The sequence below is a fragment of the Populus alba genome, chromosome 9 (genome assembly GCF_005239225.2).
Source record: "Populus alba chromosome 9, ASM523922v2, whole genome shotgun sequence".
Taxonomy (NCBI): Eukaryota; Viridiplantae; Streptophyta; class Magnoliopsida; order Malpighiales; family Salicaceae; genus Populus; species Populus alba.
In genome coordinates, this window is record NC_133292.1 from 4,992,750 (window position 1) to 5,011,867 (window position 19,118).

At 36.8% G+C, this 19,118-nt stretch overlaps 4 protein-coding genes across 4 annotated transcripts; 3 read left to right on the forward strand and 1 right to left on the reverse strand.

Moving 5' to 3' along the window:
* Positions 1-2,104: 2,104 nt before the first annotated feature.
* On the forward strand, positions 2,105-3,853 carry LOC118035208 (UDP-glycosyltransferase 71K1-like). The gene has a single exon (XM_035040727.2). It carries the CDS (start codon positions 2,125-2,127, stop codon positions 3,547-3,549), a length of 1,425 nt encoding a protein of 474 aa, XP_034896618.1. The 5' UTR covers positions 2,105-2,124; the 3' UTR covers positions 3,550-3,853.
* A 5,253-nt stretch (positions 3,854-9,106) lies between these two features.
* Positions 9,107-11,893, forward strand: LOC118035206 (pentatricopeptide repeat-containing protein At2g29760, chloroplastic). The gene has a single exon (XM_035040724.2). The coding sequence runs from the start codon at positions 9,314-9,316 to the stop codon at positions 11,528-11,530; it is 2,217 nt and encodes a 738-aa protein (XP_034896615.1). The 5' UTR covers positions 9,107-9,313; the 3' UTR covers positions 11,531-11,893.
* A 147-nt stretch (positions 11,894-12,040) lies between these two features.
* LOC118035207 (uncharacterized) lies at positions 12,041-15,229 on the forward strand. The gene is made up of 4 exons (XM_035040725.2): positions 12,041-13,213; positions 13,844-13,889; positions 13,979-14,139; positions 14,217-15,229. The coding sequence occupies exons 1-4, from the start codon at positions 13,001-13,003 to the stop codon at positions 14,769-14,771; spliced, it is 975 nt and encodes a 324-aa protein (XP_034896616.1). The 5' UTR covers positions 12,041-13,000; the 3' UTR covers positions 14,772-15,229.
* An 856-nt stretch (positions 15,230-16,085) lies between these two features.
* Positions 16,086-19,118, reverse strand: LOC118035205 (zinc finger CCCH domain-containing protein 25). The gene is made up of 4 exons (XM_035040723.2): positions 18,773-19,118; positions 18,420-18,529; positions 18,123-18,310; positions 16,086-17,084 (listed from the first exon to the last, which is right to left on the reverse strand). Exons 1-4 carry the CDS (start codon positions 18,943-18,945, stop codon positions 16,503-16,505), a joined length of 1,053 nt encoding a protein of 350 aa, XP_034896614.1. The 5' UTR covers positions 18,946-19,118; the 3' UTR covers positions 16,086-16,502.

Genomic DNA, 19,118 nt, shown 5'->3' on the forward strand with positions numbered 1-19,118 from the left:
AACATGGACTTCAATGTTTATATCCAAGAAAATTTGTTATTAACATGTCTTATCTTTTTATCTTACTAATTCTTAATACCTTGCTTGTTAAATGGTTAATCTAAATTTGTGTTGTATAACATTTGGTATAACAAATGATTGGCACTTTCATAACCAACCGTATGGTATAACCTACACTTGTGCTATGAAAGGAACTTGATTTATTGTTAAAATAAGTTAGCATCATGAATTCCTGACAATATTTAAAAATTTGGTGTTACTTAAATAAGATAATTAATATGATCATGTTAAAAATTTATAATGAACTATTAAAGATAAATCATCCGTTTGGAACCTCCTTTGTGCGTGGTTTTCAGTTGATTAATAAAAAGAGTTTATACTATACTTATTTCTAATACTATTAGTGGATCATCTAACATTGACAATTATTTTATCCTTGTTTAATCTTCACATTAATCTTACATCTCAAAGTCGTCAGCGTCGCCGTTATTATTTATAATTTATATAGTTAATCTTCTTGTGGTTTAACCTCGGTCTTGCCGAGTTATTTATTACTTCGACACTCCTGCACTTAGGAGAAGACATCAATCTTTTGATCGTGTCAGTATTGTCTAAAATATCTTTAAATATTAAATTTTCTAAACTTTTGGTCAATGGTATTTTTGGTTTTTTCTTTTCAAAGCACAATGCAATTGCTAAAGTGCCTTTACAAACAAAAAATATATAACTTGCATTAAGGAGCTTTTTGGTCTTTTCATGTTGGTTTTTTCATTCATATTATGTTAGGTAAGGGGCAATATGGTATTTTGAGAAATTAAAATAAAAATGTAAAAGTTTTATGCACGTGCAACACACGCGTCATCAAGTAGAAAAAGCACGTGCAACACAGGCTTTCGATCGACGGACAAACACCTCCATCGATAGTGGTGTTGGGAGCGACTCATTGAGATCTTTATGGTGGATAGGCATGTGTTGGTGAAGGATGTACGATGTGGCTCTAGTGAACTCCCCCCCCTCCTTTCTCTCTCATCTCTTCTCCTTGGTAAAATATAAAGGTGGCTTTTCATATCGAATTTAGTCTTTATTCATTTGATTTCATGTTGGATTTCTTTTTTAAAAAAATATTTTTTTTTCTTTAATTTAGTTCCTCATCAATTGGTTTTATTTTATTTTTGTATCAATTTAGACCTCATTATTTTAGTTATTGCTTATGTGCCTTTAATTTTTTTTACATTAAATTATTTGATAATTAAACATCATTGTTTTATTCAACTTGCTTTTGACGGGGTTACCATGATATCACAATTAGATTGTATATTTAGCATGCTAACCCAATTAGTCTCTAATAATTTTTTTAATCTTTTTTTTTGTGTCAATTTTTTTCGTTGGCTCATTTTATTGTCGTTGTATTTTTTATTTCATGTTATAGAAATCATATGATCTTATTAAACTTAATCAAGTTAATGATCTGAATTATTTTTTTATAGAAACACTTATGTTGTCTTGATATTTTTTTATGATAAAAAAATAAGCTAACTTATATCATATAACACCAACCACCTAATTTCAACTAAAATAAGCAATTTTACCAAATCACTAATAATCAAAATTGAGAAACCTCGATTCCACATGGGGGCCAACCGACAACATCTCTCCAGATAAAATATCTTATAAATGAATCGGCCCAAAACTAGAGAAAATACCTTGCGAGCAGGCAAACAATTAGAGCGTGTTTGGCAGTGTGGTAGTGGTTGCTTTTTAAATAGTTTTTCGTGCCGAAATACATGCCAATGATATTTTTTTATTTTTTAAAAATTATTTTTGACATCAGCATATCAAAACGATCCAAAACGTACAAACCACACTCAATTTTAGTAAAAAAAAATTCAAAATTTTACAAAACATGGATAGAAACGCAGTCTCAAACACTACCTTAATGGGTGTTGCGTACTCTTCGATTAAAAAAAAATTAAAAAAAATTAAAACAATTCATTTTCCGTCGATGTTCGGGCCAGAGGAAATAAGGCTTTGAGCCTTTGACCCTTTATGACTTGTGGGGAGACTACGAGTAAGTAGATAAACGAGAAGGAGAAAGAGGTAGAAAGGAAGATCATAGAAGAAGCGATGAAGAAAGAAGAGCTGATTTTTGTTCCAGGCCCCGGTTTCGGTCACTTAGCATCAGGCCTTGAATTAGCAAAGCGCCTGCTCGACCATGATGATCGATTATCAATCACAGCACTTGTTATGAACGTTCCCTTTATTCCATCTATTAATTCATACACCAGATCACTCGCTGCATCACAGCCCCGCATCAAACTCGTTGATCTTCCCCAAGTGGATCCTCCCCCACCAGAGCTTTTAACGATATCCCCAGAAGCTTATATCTGTGATTTCGTTGAAAGTTACATACCCCATGTCAAAACTACTGTCACGGATATTATATCATCCCTGTCTAACTCGGATGTCCGAGTTGCCGGGTTTATTGTTGATTTCTTTTGCGTGTCCATGATTGACATTGCAAATGAATTCAGTCTCCCTCCTTATATCTTCGTAACCTCCAACGCAGGATTCTTGGGTCTTATGCTAAACCTACCCAAACGCCATGATGAAATCAGCGAGGAGATGCAAATGTCTGATCCTGATTCGTTAGTACCAGGTTTTTTCAATCCTGTTCCAGCACGAGTATTGCCTGATGCTGTATTTAATAAACATGGTGGTTATGCTGCTTATGTTAAGGTTGCTCAAAGGTTCAAGGATGGAAAAGGTATAATCGTGAACACGTTTGCTGAGCTGGAGCCTTTTGTGCTTAGGTCCTTCTCTGATGATCACCGAATCCCTCCAGTTTACCCTGTCGGGCCAGTGCTACACCTAAAGGGTCAGCCTCACCCTGAAATAAACCAGGATCAGTTGGACAAAATCATGAAATGGCTTGATGAACAGCCTCAATCATCTGTGGTGTTTCTATGCTTCGGAAGCTTTGGGAGCTTTAGCCCCCCACAAGTGAAAGAAATAGCACTTGGCATCGAGCAAAGTGGGTTCAGATTCTTGTGGTCCATGCGTTTTCCACACTCTCCGTCTAATCAGTTCACGAATCCTGAAGATGTGTTACCAGAAGGATTCTTGGAACGCATAGAAGGACGAGGGATTATGTGTGGATGGGCACCGCAGGTTGAAGTCCTAGCTCACAGGGCAATAGGAGGGTTCGTGTCTCATTGTGGGTGGAACTCCATCTCGGAGAGCTTGTGGTACGGTGTTCCTATCGTTACATTTCCTATATATGCTGAACAGCAGCTTAATGCATTTACGATGGTGAAGGAATTGGGACTGTCAGTGGAGCTGAAACTGGATTCCAGGGTAGGTGGTGATCTTGTGACGGCAGATGAGATGGCAAAATCTGTAATATGTGTTATGCAAAGTGATAGTGAGGTGAGGAAGAAGGTGAAAGAAATGAGCGAGAAAGGCAGGAAGGCTGTGATGGATGGTGGATCTTCTTTCACTTCCATCACACAACTCATCCAGGATATATATAACAGGAAACAACTGATATGAATACCGCGCGCCTGCTAGTAAGGGTTGATTTCCATTGTAGTTGAAGAAATTGTGTGTGAAAAATAAGGTATTCCTTGATGTAAAACGTTAGCAATGTTTTCCATACATAAGCCTTTCGTTTTGTTGTCTCGTGAATCTCTCTAGTTGTTCTTCCAGTTTCCAAGGTGTTAGCCTTTCGTTTTGCTGTCTTGTGAATCTCTCTAGTTGTTCTTCTAGTTTCCAAGGTGTGTGATGTTTTCTCGACTTGATCTTCTATATTGTTAAAGAGTCCTGTTATGGCTCCTTCTGCAGAAACAAATATATCAGATTTGAAGTCCTTAAGTTTAAATTTCATCGTGCAGTCTTTACAAGGATACGATTGCAGAGTTGCTGTCTTATATATATATTTCTGTCATATGGACCTCCAAGTCATTTTTGCAAGTCTTTTTTTTCCCATTAATCTTTGATTCTGCAAGACTACCAAGCTCACTGTGTTTGTTGTTTGGCATTCGAGGAGTGAGCTCTAGAATTTTTGTTCAGAAGGAAAAAAAAAAACAAAAAGAAGCTCTAGGATTCTCTGTTTACTGTTCACCCCATCTTGACAACGTTAAACCATGGACGTGGTCTTTTTAGCCGAGCTGTTTAGATAATTACGGGTCCGTCCAAAAACTTTAGTGAACCAGTCTTTTAAATCTTAAGATTATGTTGATGTTCGTCGAATTTCATCTTATAATTGTTCTTCAAATCTTCTGTGGATATGCCATTAGGAGAAAACTATCAAGACTTAATTATTTTTACTCTTTTTTATTATTATTTTTACGGCTAGATTTCGATCCGATGACATGATCAGTCATCAGTGTACGGATACAACTGGATCTGTTAAGCTAATTATAATAAGCTCAGGTTGAATTTAATTACTAACAATTAGGGTTTGGAAAATGCACAGGAGGATTTGATTTGATGGACTTCTTTGCATGGGATTTCTATATTGTGTAGCTGGACACGTGTCTTTGTTTTATCGAGGAAAACTATTCATTTATTCATTCTTCCAAGTTCCAAGATAGGATGCCTCGAAGAGAGACATTAGCAAATTACGAAGTTGGATGATGGCATGTGCCATGTACCAGCAAGATCGTGAAGCAAGACCACAAGTTGTCGATAATTACTAGCTTTGATACCCGTGTAATCCTGCGGGTGTTTAAATTCACAAGTTTTTTTTTTTTTTTTCAGAAATGTTATATAGCAAAAGATATCACATTCATAAAGTTAGTTAGCAAAAATTAAGTAAAGATAGTTAAATCCAAGTATAACAAAAGTATTTAGATTTAAATATTTTATGCTTTATACATATAGATAGAGAACTGAATGTCAATGAGCGGCAGATTATATTAACAAAGTAAGTAATAAAGATGTCCAATCAACTTACCATGTTGGATAAAAAAGCATTGATTAATTGAATGACAATTGTTTTCTTATAGCAAAAGATAAGTGTAACGGTAAGTTATAAATTTTTTTATAAAACAATAAACATTAAATATTCTTAAAGATAAATTAGAAATGAGAAATAAAGATGTAATTGTTGCTGAGTATATGAGTTCATAAAGAAAGGAAGGTAATTAGAAAGTGAGAATGATATAGTTGATTGTGATTGATCTAATTTTTGTTAAACAAAGAGGTGATTTGTAGATGCATACCTTTTCAGGTGATGAAATGGAGAGGCATTGCATCTTTGAAAGTCCTAGTGCAGGACTGTCATCATCTTCGTAGAGACGTTCATTTGATGAGTCTACATAATCTTTCAAGGGTCTTGGCTAGGAAAGTTGGGTGTTGAATCATATATTAAAAAGAAGTACTAAGCAATGGCAAGTGTAAAAAATAGGAATGAAAGGCAAAACAATTTATATCTAAAAAAAACAAAATGTCTTAATGAATATATAACCCAAGTTTTAATTGTCAACATATATAAATTAATATACAATATCATGAATCATTTGTGTCTTAAAAACCAATACTTATGCGCAAAGTTTGTTTGTTTTTTCCCTGTAATTAATGGCCATGCAAATCATTTCAAAATTAGTGTGAAAGAACAGTCAATGAGCAACGGTTGCTTCTTTTCATTTTTTGCATAATGACTAGCCATACTCTCCTTTCCATCATTCTTATATATGTCGTGTCCCTAAAGTTTTATGAATCGCATTTTTGATGGAGTTTCGAGAAGCAAACTTAGCATAGCTATTCCAAAACTAAGAAGCTAAGCAGCAAGCAAACATCAAACTTCTATGTCCGTCAAGATTTTGACCTTTAGCTCTCTATATTTTTTTTTTAAAAAAAATGCATTGTTGCGTGCTAGATAAATGGATATTAATGATAAGGTTTTCTTACAAAAGATAAATAATTTAATATATATTGTAATGGGAAATATCAATGACCCTGCTAATATGTGATTTATGATTGACAGTAGTAGTATTTCTCGCGTAAAGATCTTAAAATATTGGAGAAAAGCTCGGTTCAAATTCTATCTTTTCAACTGAATTGTGACCCTAATCAATCTCAAATCAAGTTGATTTCAATAACAACTCTACATGCACTCTGGATAGAAATATATATAAATTTGTTGAGATATTTTAGAGATACAAATAAAGTTATTATTTAAATCTTGGATAAATCAAGTACAATATTTATGTTTGGATTTGCGAGTGGTACAAATACTTAAATCAACTCACTATATATATATATATAGACAGGTTTTGGGATATTGGTACTATAGTTTGTATTTTGGAAGCTAGTAGAAGGGATATCGGACGTAGATTTTCTTGGAGAGGTTTGGTGATAAGGGATATTGATAACAGAAGGGATTTTGAAAATTCTTCCCAGATCTATTATACTGGAAGAAGAAGAGGCTTCTGAGAACCTGGAACTTGTAGAGTGACGATGGAAAGAAAAAAAAATTCAAACTTTCTCAGGCTCATCTGTTCAAAAGCCCTATTTTAGACTCACCTGTTTTGAGTCCCTTTTTATTTTAAGCCTGTTTGTTTTAAGCTTTTTTTTTTTTCAAATATTACCTGTTACTACAACTACAAACAGACAAAACCAATGTCGGTAGCAGCAAGACAACAGATAAAAGTCCCATAAAAACTCATGTCTTCAGCTATCTTAGCTGCCAAACCAATCAAATCTTGTATGAGGCAGTTATTGAAGAAGAAGAAACTACAAAACCCCAACAGGACCAAACAGAAGCAGTCCGGCATTGGGTCGACACCATTTCCAAATCGCCAGAATTGCTCCTGGTGCTACAAAAGGTGTCTCAACAGACCTCTAGTGATTCTGTCTCTCAAACTAGTAGTATTTCTAAACCACTTTCAAAACATCAAGGAGGCATTTCCACTCCAAAACCCCTTATTTCTTTACAACAAACCAATTTTCCAAAAACTAAATCCAAATATATTTTCAAAACTACTTTTCAAAATATTTTAACTATGGAAGAAGGATTTTATCATGAAAACTCTTTCATTGCTGCTACCAATATATATATATATATATATATATATATATATATATATATATATATATATATATAATTTCATATAGCATTCCACCAATCATACGTAAAAGAAACAAATAGAAAGAAAGAGAGATGGTTGGAGGGGCTTTCGCTCCAACATCTGGTGGAAAGGAATACCTTGGAAAGTTAACATTCAGGGTGTTCTTCACTTGCCTTTTTGCAGCAACATGAGGTCTGATTTTTGGTTATGATCTTGGTATTTCAGGTGTGTAATAATGTAGAATTATGCAGTTTCTTTTTTAAGATGTAATAATCGTATCTTGATTTTTGTGTGTTTCTAACCACTTATTTATTTCGTATACTAATTTCACCTTTACGATGTTTCCTGGTGTTGAAGAAGAAGAAGAAAATTTACAATGATTTGCATTGATTTTGTTTTGGTTTAGTGTTAATGAATAATTAATTGTAGCAATTTGAGGTTACTTGTTAAAAGGTTCAAAGATCGAAATTAGGCTTTTTTTCTTCAGTCTTGTGTTGACTTATAATCCACATCTTGTTTATGAGATGTTAATTAAATCTAAGTTAATCTCTTGAGAGTTTTTTTTTTTTTTTTTTTTTGCAGCCATTGAAACTTTGTTCTTTATTAATTGTGTTTACTGATAGAGAAAATTGAACAATTCAATTACTCATAGTTTGATTCCCTTGTTGTTTCTGTTTTTTGCAATGTCTCTTCGTGATTTTCGCAAGGGAGAACATGCTTCCCTTAATGTTCTAATTTTTTTAGGACAATAGCTTGTATGTCTATAATCTGAATGAAGACATGAATTATTTTGTGTTAAACAAAAAATAATTGAGAGAGCCACTATCATATTTCAAGTTCAGTCCAATTGATCATGCTTATTAAGTGTCTATTGCCCACTGAAAACTTGTTTCAATGTGGTCATTGATGTTTCTTGGAACCTTTGCTCATTAAGTTTTGTTTTGACAACATAATCACCATCTCTATACATAAAAAAATAAAAAAATAAAAAAAAAACATCAAATATAAACAACATAGCTCGCATGTTAAGATTTTATAAAATATGTTAAGAGTTATAAGGAAAAGTGGAGAAATACAGAACTGAAACTTGTAAAATACAGCATTAAAAAATAAGTTTACATGGAGAGGCATGAAATAAGAACAAAACAAAAATATCTTGCAGATCCTATTTTCTTAAAAGAAACTAGGATGACTTGAAATATTAACAGAGATTAACGAAACAATTGGTGGTAAGCCCCCCAAGTAATCATTGAGCTCCAAATAAAGCTAGAGTAATGAATAATTTATTCTATTGTATTTTAATTGCTACAATTTATTTTTTAATAGTGTTGAGCAAAATAAATGACTAACATATTGTAATGGTCTAGATCTAGTGTTCAACGACCAATATTTTTTTAGCAAAATTTATATACCATAATAGCTGCCTCATTCACTATATAAATATATAATTACAAAAATGATATGTGACCCTATATTGGGGCATGTAACCAAAAAACATCTCTTTAAATTTTATAAAAAAACAACAAAAGAAGTTCTCAAAGCTTACCAAAAGCATAAGATTTTGTATGTACAAATACAATTGTCCGTGATGGTGGTTTTTTGTAAAACTAATTGTCATGCACTGTTATTGGATAAACAAAACTCACGATGTGATGTGAGACATATGCACCTAATACGGGTGCATCAAGACGGATAAAGAAAAGAATATGAAACCATATGCATTAAGATTTGACAAAACCAAGACACGCTGCAGAATCACAAAAACCAGAAAGAAAAGAGAAGAGAAAAGTCCTTTTTTTGAAGAACATGGCAACGATGAAAAGAGACACAAAGGATGCACCACTAAACTGCAGAATCAGACACAAAGGCAAAGATACTTGATGAAATAAAATCACTCATTTTCACGTGGCTAATTTATGTAAGCATCGAAAATGATAGGGCATAGGCCATGCAAAATAATTTAAGGTTTTAATCGAAGGATTATGTTATAAATGTAATTAAAAATAAATAAGGATTGATAATAAGTTCTTAAATTACAAGGACTAATTAATTAGTTTTGTAAACTACAGAGGCTAAGCTATAATTCATCCAGTGCTGACTGTTTCTGCTGCAGCCTGTACTTTGCCAGCTTCAAGTCAAAATGATCAAATGTCGGCAGTGAGATACGTCTGCAAAAGAAGATGATGGCAGGTACCTGGATGCTGTCTTCAAATCTCTAAATTGGAAAAATAATCTCAACATCCATGGCAACCCTAGGGAACCCTCTTGCCTCTGTCCCAATTAGCTCAAACGCCACCCTCTTAACTGCCAATAACGAACAGAAAAGCAATCCCTCCACAGTCCCAGTACTCATTGACAAATGTGCCAACAAAAAACACCTGAAACAACTCCATGCTCATATGCTACGCACTGGTCTCTTCTTCGACCCTCCATCGGCTACCAAGCTCTTCACTGCATGTGCTTTGTCCTCTCCCTCGAGCCTCGATTATGCTTGCAAGGTGTTCGACCAAATTCCCCAACCAAATCTCTACACTTGGAACACCCTCATTCGTGCTTTTGCTTCAAGCCCCAAACCCATCCAAGGCCTCTTGGTATTTATCCAGATGCTTCATGAGAGCCAACGTTTTCCTAACAGTTACACTTTCCCTTTTGTTATTAAGGCTGCCACGGAGGTTTCTAGTTTACTTGCTGGACAAGCTATTCATGGAATGGTTATGAAGGCATCGTTTGGTTCGGATTTGTTTATTTCGAACTCACTTATTCATTTCTATTCCTCATCGGGGGATTTGGATTCGGCTTATTTAGTTTTTTCGAAGATTGTTGAGAAAGATATTGTATCATGGAATTCAATGATATCGGGGTTTGTGCAAGGGGGTAGCCCTGAGGAGGCATTGCAGTTGTTTAAAAGAATGAAGATGGAGAATGCGAGGCCCAATCGTGTGACAATGGTGGGAGTTTTATCAGCTTGTGCAAAGAAGATAGATTTGGAATTTGGTAGATGGGCTTGCGATTACATTGAGAGGAATGGGATTGATATAAATTTGATTTTGAGTAACGCAATGCTTGATATGTATGTGAAATGTGGCAGCCTTGAAGATGCTAGAAGATTGTTTGATAAGATGGAGGAGAAAGATATTGTTTCGTGGACAACTATGATTGATGGGTATGCAAAAGTGGGTGATTATGATGCGGCTAGGAGGGTTTTTGATGTCATGCCCAGGGAAGATATTACTGCCTGGAATGCATTAATATCTTCTTATCAACAGAATGGGAAGCCAAAAGAGGCACTAGCCATTTTCCGTGAATTACAGCTTAATAAGAACACAAAACCAAACGAAGTTACACTTGCAAGTACCTTGGCAGCATGTGCTCAGCTGGGAGCAATGGATTTAGGTGGGTGGATTCATGTGTACATAAAGAAGCAAGGCATTAAGTTAAACTTCCATCTGACAACCTCGCTTATTGACATGTATTCTAAGTGTGGCCATCTAGAGAAGGCACTTGAGGTGTTTTATTCTGTGGAAAGGAGAGATGTGTTTGTATGGAGTGCCATGATTGCTGGGTTGGCAATGCATGGGCATGGGAGAGCTGCTATTGATTTGTTCTCAAAGATGCAAGAAACTAAGGTAAAGCCCAATGCTGTGACATTTACCAATTTATTGTGCGCTTGTAGTCACTCGGGACTAGTGGATGAGGGCAGGTTGTTTTTCAATCAAATGAGGCCAGTTTATGGTGTTGTGCCTGGTAGCAAACATTATGCTTGTATGGTTGATATTCTTGGTCGTGCTGGCTGCCTTGAAGAAGCTGTTGAATTAATAGAAAAAATGCCAATAGTCCCAAGTGCTTCTGTGTGGGGTGCTCTACTTGGAGCATGCAGAATTTATGGAAATGTTGAGCTCGCTGAAATGGCTTGTAGTCGTTTGCTTGAGACAGACTCCAATAATCATGGAGCTTTTGTGCTCTTATCCAATATATATGCCAAAGTAGGCAAATGGGACTGTGTTTCTAGATTAAGGCAGCACATGAAAGTTTCTGGGTTGGAGAAGGAACCAGGTTGTAGCTCGATTGAGGTTAATGGCATCATTCATGAGTTTCTCGTTGGAGATAACTCTCACCCTCTCTCCACGGAAATCTACTCTAAGTTGGACGAGATTGTAGCTAGAATAAAATCAACTGGTTATGTGTCTGACGAGTCCCACCTTCTACAATTTGTTGAAGAAGAATACATGAAGGCGCATGCCCTTAACCTTCACAGTGAAAAATTGGCAATTGCCTATGGGCTTATTAGGATGGAACCATCACAACCAATTAGGATTGTGAAAAATCTTCGTGTTTGTGGGGACTGTCATTCAGTTGCCAAGCTCATATCTAAACTTTATAATAGAGATATACTATTGAGAGATCGGTATCGGTTCCATCATTTTAGTGGAGGGAATTGCTCATGTATGGATTACTGGTAAATAAGGGTGGAATATGGTTTGAAGATTTCACCTCAATTCTCTACAGAATGACATAATTCCTCATTGTAGTCTGGGGAGGAAGCAAGAGTGATGGGGTTGTAGGAGAACTGGGAGTTCCAAGCTGAAAAACTTTCATCAAGTCTTCAGCACTTCTCATGGTGTTTGCTCAGGGCTTCAAGCTTAAGTAAGAAAGAAGCATCTTGCTTGGATGGTATTTCTGTTTTTAACTGTGATGCAAAGCAAATGTATGGAATGTGAAAATCCAGATTTTGTTTTTGTTTTCTAGTTATTTCTTTTCCCCAGCACGTTGTCAGTATTGAAGTTTAAAACTTGGAAATTATATTCTCGGTGTTATTTTGTGCACTTTATGTTCCCTGAAAATGATTACACTCACGAACACTGATGGGCTCTTAGAGGAAATTGTCAACCATTACATTTCTGGAATGCGCCGATGAGGATTCGATTTCTTGAGTAAAGCTTAGTTGATCGCAATCCAGCTCTGTTAAGAGTAGATTTTAGGAGGAACTTGCAAATATTGTAACCTTGGGAAGTTTGAACCTATTTACCGCTGGAGGCTTTCATTTTGTTTTGTTAAATGATGAGTACAAACCTCTAGTTGATGATAGCTTGTCTCCTGACTGCAGGGATGGGTGCTGCAGTAATCATTGTTACTATGTAGAACTTGCTATTTTTACCGTGGAGTTATAATTTGACTTACTTTTTTTGCTGATTTCATAAGAGTCAGCAACTTAGCTTGTTGCTTGAAGTTCAATGATTATTTTGGGCTCCAAATTCTTTGAAGTGAGTTCGAATATCTTGAACACATTTGTCCTTCCAGGTGCAGCCACATCTTAAACCTCCCATTGGGAAGCTCTGCGCTGTTGAGGGTTCAGTACCTAAACTGCGATAGTTTCTTCACCAGGACCATCAATTCCTTTACATGTACTGTTGACAGTAGCTGAAATGTTGAAGTTTCTGTAATAGAATCCAGTATCCAGCAACATGAAACGAGATTGATCTGATAGATGAAGTGTCGTCTAATCCCATAAATACAAGGTTTCTTAGTAATGGACGACACGTCTTAAAGAAATACCCTAGTAAAAAATTAAACTCATCCTGGCCAGCAGAAGGTAAAGATTTTTTTTTGTTCTTCTTCATATTCTGAGCTCTAAAGAGTCTTGAGTCTTGACCGAGCACCAATCCAAAACAATGAAAGATGAAGCTAAAAAACCTGGTAAAGATCCTTGAAACCCTCCGGTCTGTTGAGTTTAACAGAAAATCAAACCAGCAAGCTCTTGTTGATATGCCACATGTCAAAAACCCACAACTTGATGTTAGATCCGAAGCCTTCTCATTCCTTGGTCTTCCCAAAGTGTATATAATACACCCGCCACGTTCCTCACTCTACAGATACTAAACGTCTCTTCTAGTTCAACAAGACCCAAGCTTTGGCCTTTTTGTTTGTTAGCAATGGAAACTTTAACTGGCTTGTACACTAAGGTCTTTACAAAAAACAATAACAAAACTTTATCACCATCAAGATCAGCTCAACTGGGTCGATCTGATATTAGCTTTTCTCAATCTCCAAGTCTAAAGAGAGCACATTTTGATCATTTGGCTTTGTGTCGACGCAGAGATGTTCCATTGCTGGTCATGAAATCCCATCCTGCATCTAATGCAGAGGTGCCTTGTTTCTTTAATAAGTTTCTTGGATTCTTATTTCTTTGTGTATTTGTATTGATATCTGAAGATTTGGTTCTGCTTGCTTATATCATGTTTTTCATTTAACAATAAACAGGATAAGAAATAAACTCATATGTTTGCCTTTAGAAACAGGACAGGTTCATTTATGCATTGTAATCAGAATGGATACATTACTGTGGACTTTCTCATATGAGCATGTTTGTATGCATAAAAACCTATGTTAAACATTGATTACTTCCATTTCCTTGATTATAATTGATCAACAGTATCGCTTAGTGCATTTCCCCCTCTAAAGATACGCGCAGGTTCAATGTTGACAAAGAGTACTAGTTATTGTCAATTAGCTGATGTGAACAACTTGAAAGTCATCGTTGTGATTCTCTGATATCAGAGGTGCAACAATGGTGCCACTTAAGTAGTATAAGAGCACCCTTCATGTTTTGTTTCAAATTGGTAATGAGTTATGCTGTTGCTCCACTGAGGTCACTCTTAAGATTAAGATAAGCTGGAGTTCTTTTTTTTCTGCCGGAGTTCGTTTTTATCACAACATAGGAGCTTAATCAAGTTCGTATAATAGTTTCATCTTGATTGGCTTAAATTTTCAAATAGGTGTTGACTGGCTTCGAGACTGCAGTGTCTGGGAACCAAAAAATAAGTAAGTCAGTACTGTGTTCCAAATTCTTATATCCAAGTTTGTGCTTACTGTGACCTCAAAATATTGATTGTAGCTTCTCTGCCTCCCAGCACCAGGAAAAACTGTTCACGTGAAGTTCCAGTTGCAGAAGGAGTGTATGTTCGGTGAGCAATTTCTCCTGGTTGGGGAAGACCCAATGATTGGTCTGTGGGATCCATCAAATGCCATACCACTCGACTGGTCAGAGGGACACACATGGAGTGTTGAGCTGGTAAGGAGGAACTATTAAAAGACACTATTCTACTGGTATTCAATGAGGTGTATGATACAAACTCTGAATTATGGCAGGATGTGTGCATTGATTTGACGATGCAATACAAGTATATTCTTAAAAGAAGCACGGGAGAAATTGTCTGGCAACCTGGTCCAGACAGAATATTCAAGACATGGGAAAGCAGTAGCAGTGTAGTGATTGCAGAGGATTGGGAAAATGCTGGAGCTCAAAAAATTATGGAGGAGCAAATGATCAATACTCCAGATTTGGAGCCTGTTGGTGCTGGAAATGTTTCTCTTCAGGGGGGAGAAGTTATGTCTGATGTCAACAAGGATTTAATGCTTTCAGGGCACATTGCCTGTGCAGAAGATAAATCAAATGGTAAGTATGAGGTTGTCAATGGTATTGCCTATCCAGCGGAGGGACATATAATTAATGCAGACATAAAACTTGAGTCAGGGGAATCTTTTGGTAGCAGAAAAGAGGTGCCAGTACCAGCTGACAAGAATAATTGTACAACTCCAACTTGCAAGAACCCAGTAACCATGGAGGATGAAGAAACCTTGTTGACTTATGAACAACGCACTGTTCTTGTACCTGGTTTGAAATCCTCCACAAGCAGTCTCTAGCGAAGAAGCACTTTCCAAGGAACTAGCCTCCATCCTTGCTGAAACCTCAATTGGAATCTAAGCAACCAAGCCCAAAAACGTGCCTGGGGCAACTTTTTGATGAACCAAATTGTTGTTGTTGTTGTTGTTATTTTCAGACTTCTGCTTTGGGAGCAATAATCCACGCATTCTCCCTGTTTCTGCTGAAATATATCCGGGACTTGATTATGTAAATATAGCTTCTGTTTGAATTTTATCTTATTGAATAATGTACTTAGTGCCCCTCATTAAATATATATCGCAGCCCCTTTGCTGTTTGCTGTGTTATGCTACTGAATTTGCTGCACGATGGAAGGATGCTAAGGTCTTAGACATCTTGCACCCGAGATCCAGTTTGCAATTTGCTAATTTGCCGATCCAGAATTTTGCTGGCTGAATCTCGTCGAGTTGAACTCCTGGTTCAGATGACTCCACCTAAATTTTTGCTAGCTCTACGACTCAAGAACTTGACTCTCATCCTGGGAGTACATATGCTTCAAAAACAGCTTCCAGTCTAAACGGCTTGAAAAGCATACTGCCATTTCATTCCTGCACTTCTAGGATAGCATTTCATAATGTTCGACCGCTGGAGAGCAGGACGTGCTTTCTGTGTTGAAATACGATCTTAAGTCAGTACTCCTCGTCTCTGGATCAAGTCCAAACCTTGAGGTTCATCAAAGAGGGATCGGCGAGCTGCTTTGCTATCGAAACTTGGGCTGGCTATTGCATTGTTACTTTCTTTCACAATTTGCAGAGTCGAACAATCCGTTCAACTCTCGTCGATTTGAGCAGCTCTCCGCTCTCTCGTGTAAATTAAAAGGGCAGCTGTGATTGAGATAAAATGTGATAAGAACTCCTACAGAAAAGGGTAATATCAGAGGCAAGAACTCAGTTTTCTAGTCTCCTCTGGTGACCTCCTGGAACCTTCTGATTTGTTGGGATCTATTCACGTAACACCTACAGAAAAGGATTACGAAGACTACAAGCTATGCGATTCATCAGCTTTGACACCCTCTAACCAACATCCTAGATGAAGCAGGCACCGGGTCAAAAGGATCATGCCCTCAAGGAGGCGTGAGTACCGAGTGCCTGACGGTTAATGGTGTCATGACAAAGTAAGTGAGACCACAATTGGGCTATCGGCCATTTGGCCTGTAGAATACAATGAAATAGTATCAGATGCATAATACAAGCCATCCATCCCTTGCATGTCGATCCAAGATACCTGTCATATATACCTGTGAAAAATTTGAACCAATCATAGCACAAATATCTATGGTAATTACCGCTCAGAAATAACTCAAGAAAAACAGAGCAATCATCCATATGACTGACCATAGGGTGTTTCTTTTTTAAAGTACTTGGAACTTGCAAGCACCCATTGGCATCTTACAGTAGAAAAAAGGGATTGAATGCCACCACAATACAATGAACCAATTGCAATTAACATTCTACGTATTATATAGATGTGAGATTGCCTCTTCCTAAATGACGTCAAACTGTTCTACAAACCAATCCCTTTTGAAAAAACATATCATCAGACACTCTGCTCTGTCAAGCTGCAACTATGCAGATTTTGATGCAAAGTTTCACAATACAAAGTCTGGGATCAACCCTAGTGCCCAAAACAAAAGCCATTGTCACTATCAGAAACCATGATAAGAATCATCTGGTTGCGTACTGGCAAAGTGAGCATATCTAGTAATGTGAGCATTATCTCTCTGCTTTACGCCTGTGATCATCTCTTTCTCGATGACGATTGGAGGAAGAATCCCTCCCATGTGCAGACAATTTGTCCCCTCGTCTCTTATCTTGCTCTTCTCTAAAATAGGACTCTGTTTCATTCCTTCTTGATCTCCTTTCTTCCCTTGTGTCATCATCTTCTCTTGACCTGGGTTCAAATTCATCACGATCATGCCTCCTTGATATTTTTTCCTCCTTTCTATAATTATCTCCTCTCAACTTCAGTTCAGGTACAATATCCTTGTGCCTTTTCAATTTATTTTCATCTCTCTTATAATCATCTTCTCTTGGCTTTGGCACAAATGCATCATCTTCGAGCCTTCTTAATTTCTTGTCTTCCCTTCTGTTATAATCTTCTCTTGGCTTCTGCACAATCTCATTATCATCATGCCATCTTGATCTCTTTTCCTCCCTCCTATCATTTTGTTTAGGGTGGCTCTCTGAGGGCATGTTATAGCTAGATCTTTCCTCACTCTTCTTAGGACCATCAAACATTTCATGTCCCCATCTAGAACTTTTATCTTCAGCACCCCAGCCTGTGTTTGCAGCTCTCTAGATACAAAAAGAAAGCAAAGCATAATTATGTGAGCCAGCTGTATTGAAATGCAAAATGAGTTGCAAGAACCTAATCTGCACAGCACATTCAACAAACTTACCCCACAAAGTAATTTAAACCAATAACATAATTCTCTTGGTCAGGAGATGAATTAAAAAAAAAAAAAAAATAACAAAGCAGTTAAGAGGATTGAGTGATGATTTCCAAATCAAAGAAACAAATCCCCAGCCAATTAAGAAGGTATGTGAATAGGAAGTAACTATATCTTGAAGGCTTAAAGCAGCAACTAGAAAAGACTCTCAATCATCATTGTCCAGCTCAATGAGCCACCTTTGTAAGCAAGAAAGAAATTTTATCTCAAACCACAATCAACTATTATCAATACTGATCTCAATGTTAGTATTGGAATCATTATATCAGTGCTTAATTGCTTATGATGGGCAGTTCCGATGCATGGACTATTTCATGGCATGGGCAATTTCTCTGGTCATTGATTCAAGGATTCATTCTAAATATACATTAACAAACACTGACTGCTAAATAATCAGACTTCAAATCAATGGATATGCAAGTCACTTGTCACCAATTTGACCACAGCCAACTACAGACAGGGTGGTTCAATTTCATGGGCAAATTTCTAAGAGCAACCTTTAAAACTAGAGCAGCCAGCTGCATGTGGATAGCATGAAAGAACGGTTTAGATTTTAGAACATCAACGAGTTACTTTATAAAAAAAAAAAGAGTAAAATTATACTGAAAAACTCGTAAAAACAAACACTTGAAAAATGATTCTCTTATGTAAGATGAGTACTGTGCAATGAGCATTATCATCCAATTAATTTCAAAAGGAAATAAAGAATAAGGTTGAAAAGGAGAAAATATTAAAATCAAATGTTAGTTTTTAAGACCTTTAAATTCATTTTGAAGCTTCCATGCCTATTAATTGCATATAAAAGCAGACTACTAAAGGGACAGCCATCCAAAAAACAATGATATATCAACAAATGTCTTCCCCAGGGATCTATGAACCTTACTTGCTCATCATGGGAAAATCTGCACCCAGCTCCACGATTACATTCACCTCTCTGGAACGCATGACAAACCCCCCGGGCCTCCCTCTTCTGCTGCGCTGTCTCTTCATCTTCTTCTTCTTTCTTCTTGTACTTAGTAACGTGGTCAACCCTTATAATTCGGCCAAGAACCTGAGCTCCATTCAGATTATCTGAAAGAAAGCCAAAAAGATTTGTCCATTGCAGGCATATTAGAAAGCAAAAACACTTAGGTAGTAACTACTGTCCCTTGCAAGCATACTAGAGACAGGGGGAACCAACCTACAGCAAGATTTGTACTTCTCTGATCCTCGTATGCAATAAATGCAAAACCTTTTGATTTACCAGTACCCTTGTCTCTTACTAGATTAGCATCAACGACCTCCCCGTATCTGGAAAAACCCATTTTGAAACACATAAATATTAGTGAAAAAAACAAGATCATCTATTAGCTAATCCCTTCAAACTCACTTCTAATTAAGCAGCTAACTCCGAAAATAAGAACAGTAATAATCAACAGAAAACCACACACTGCCTTTTCCGAGACCAAAAGAAAAAACCCACGAATGTTGAACCCTTTAATCAATAATTAAAAATAAAAATGCACAGAATTGAAGAGGGAAAGAGAGAGTTACTGAGCAAAGACAGCGAGGAGATCGCCTTCAGTGAGATCGAAAGGAATGCCACCCACAAAGACATAAGCAGAGTCTTTGTACTTAGCATGCCATGATGCTTCCTCTGAAATCCCTAACGCAGCTTCTTTTGAGTTTATGTTTTGGATTCGTTTCACCAGCGTCAACGGATTCATAGCTACCGCCCCCTTTCCTTCTCTAAACCTCTCTTTTCTCTCCTCCCTCTCTCCTTCTCTCTGTCTCCGATATGTCTTCGATTCTTTTCACCAACGTTAATGGGCCGGTAAGTGATTTCGTCGTTTTAACACAGTTTAACTCGACCGACTTGTCTAGCCCGCCCGCGTGGTTC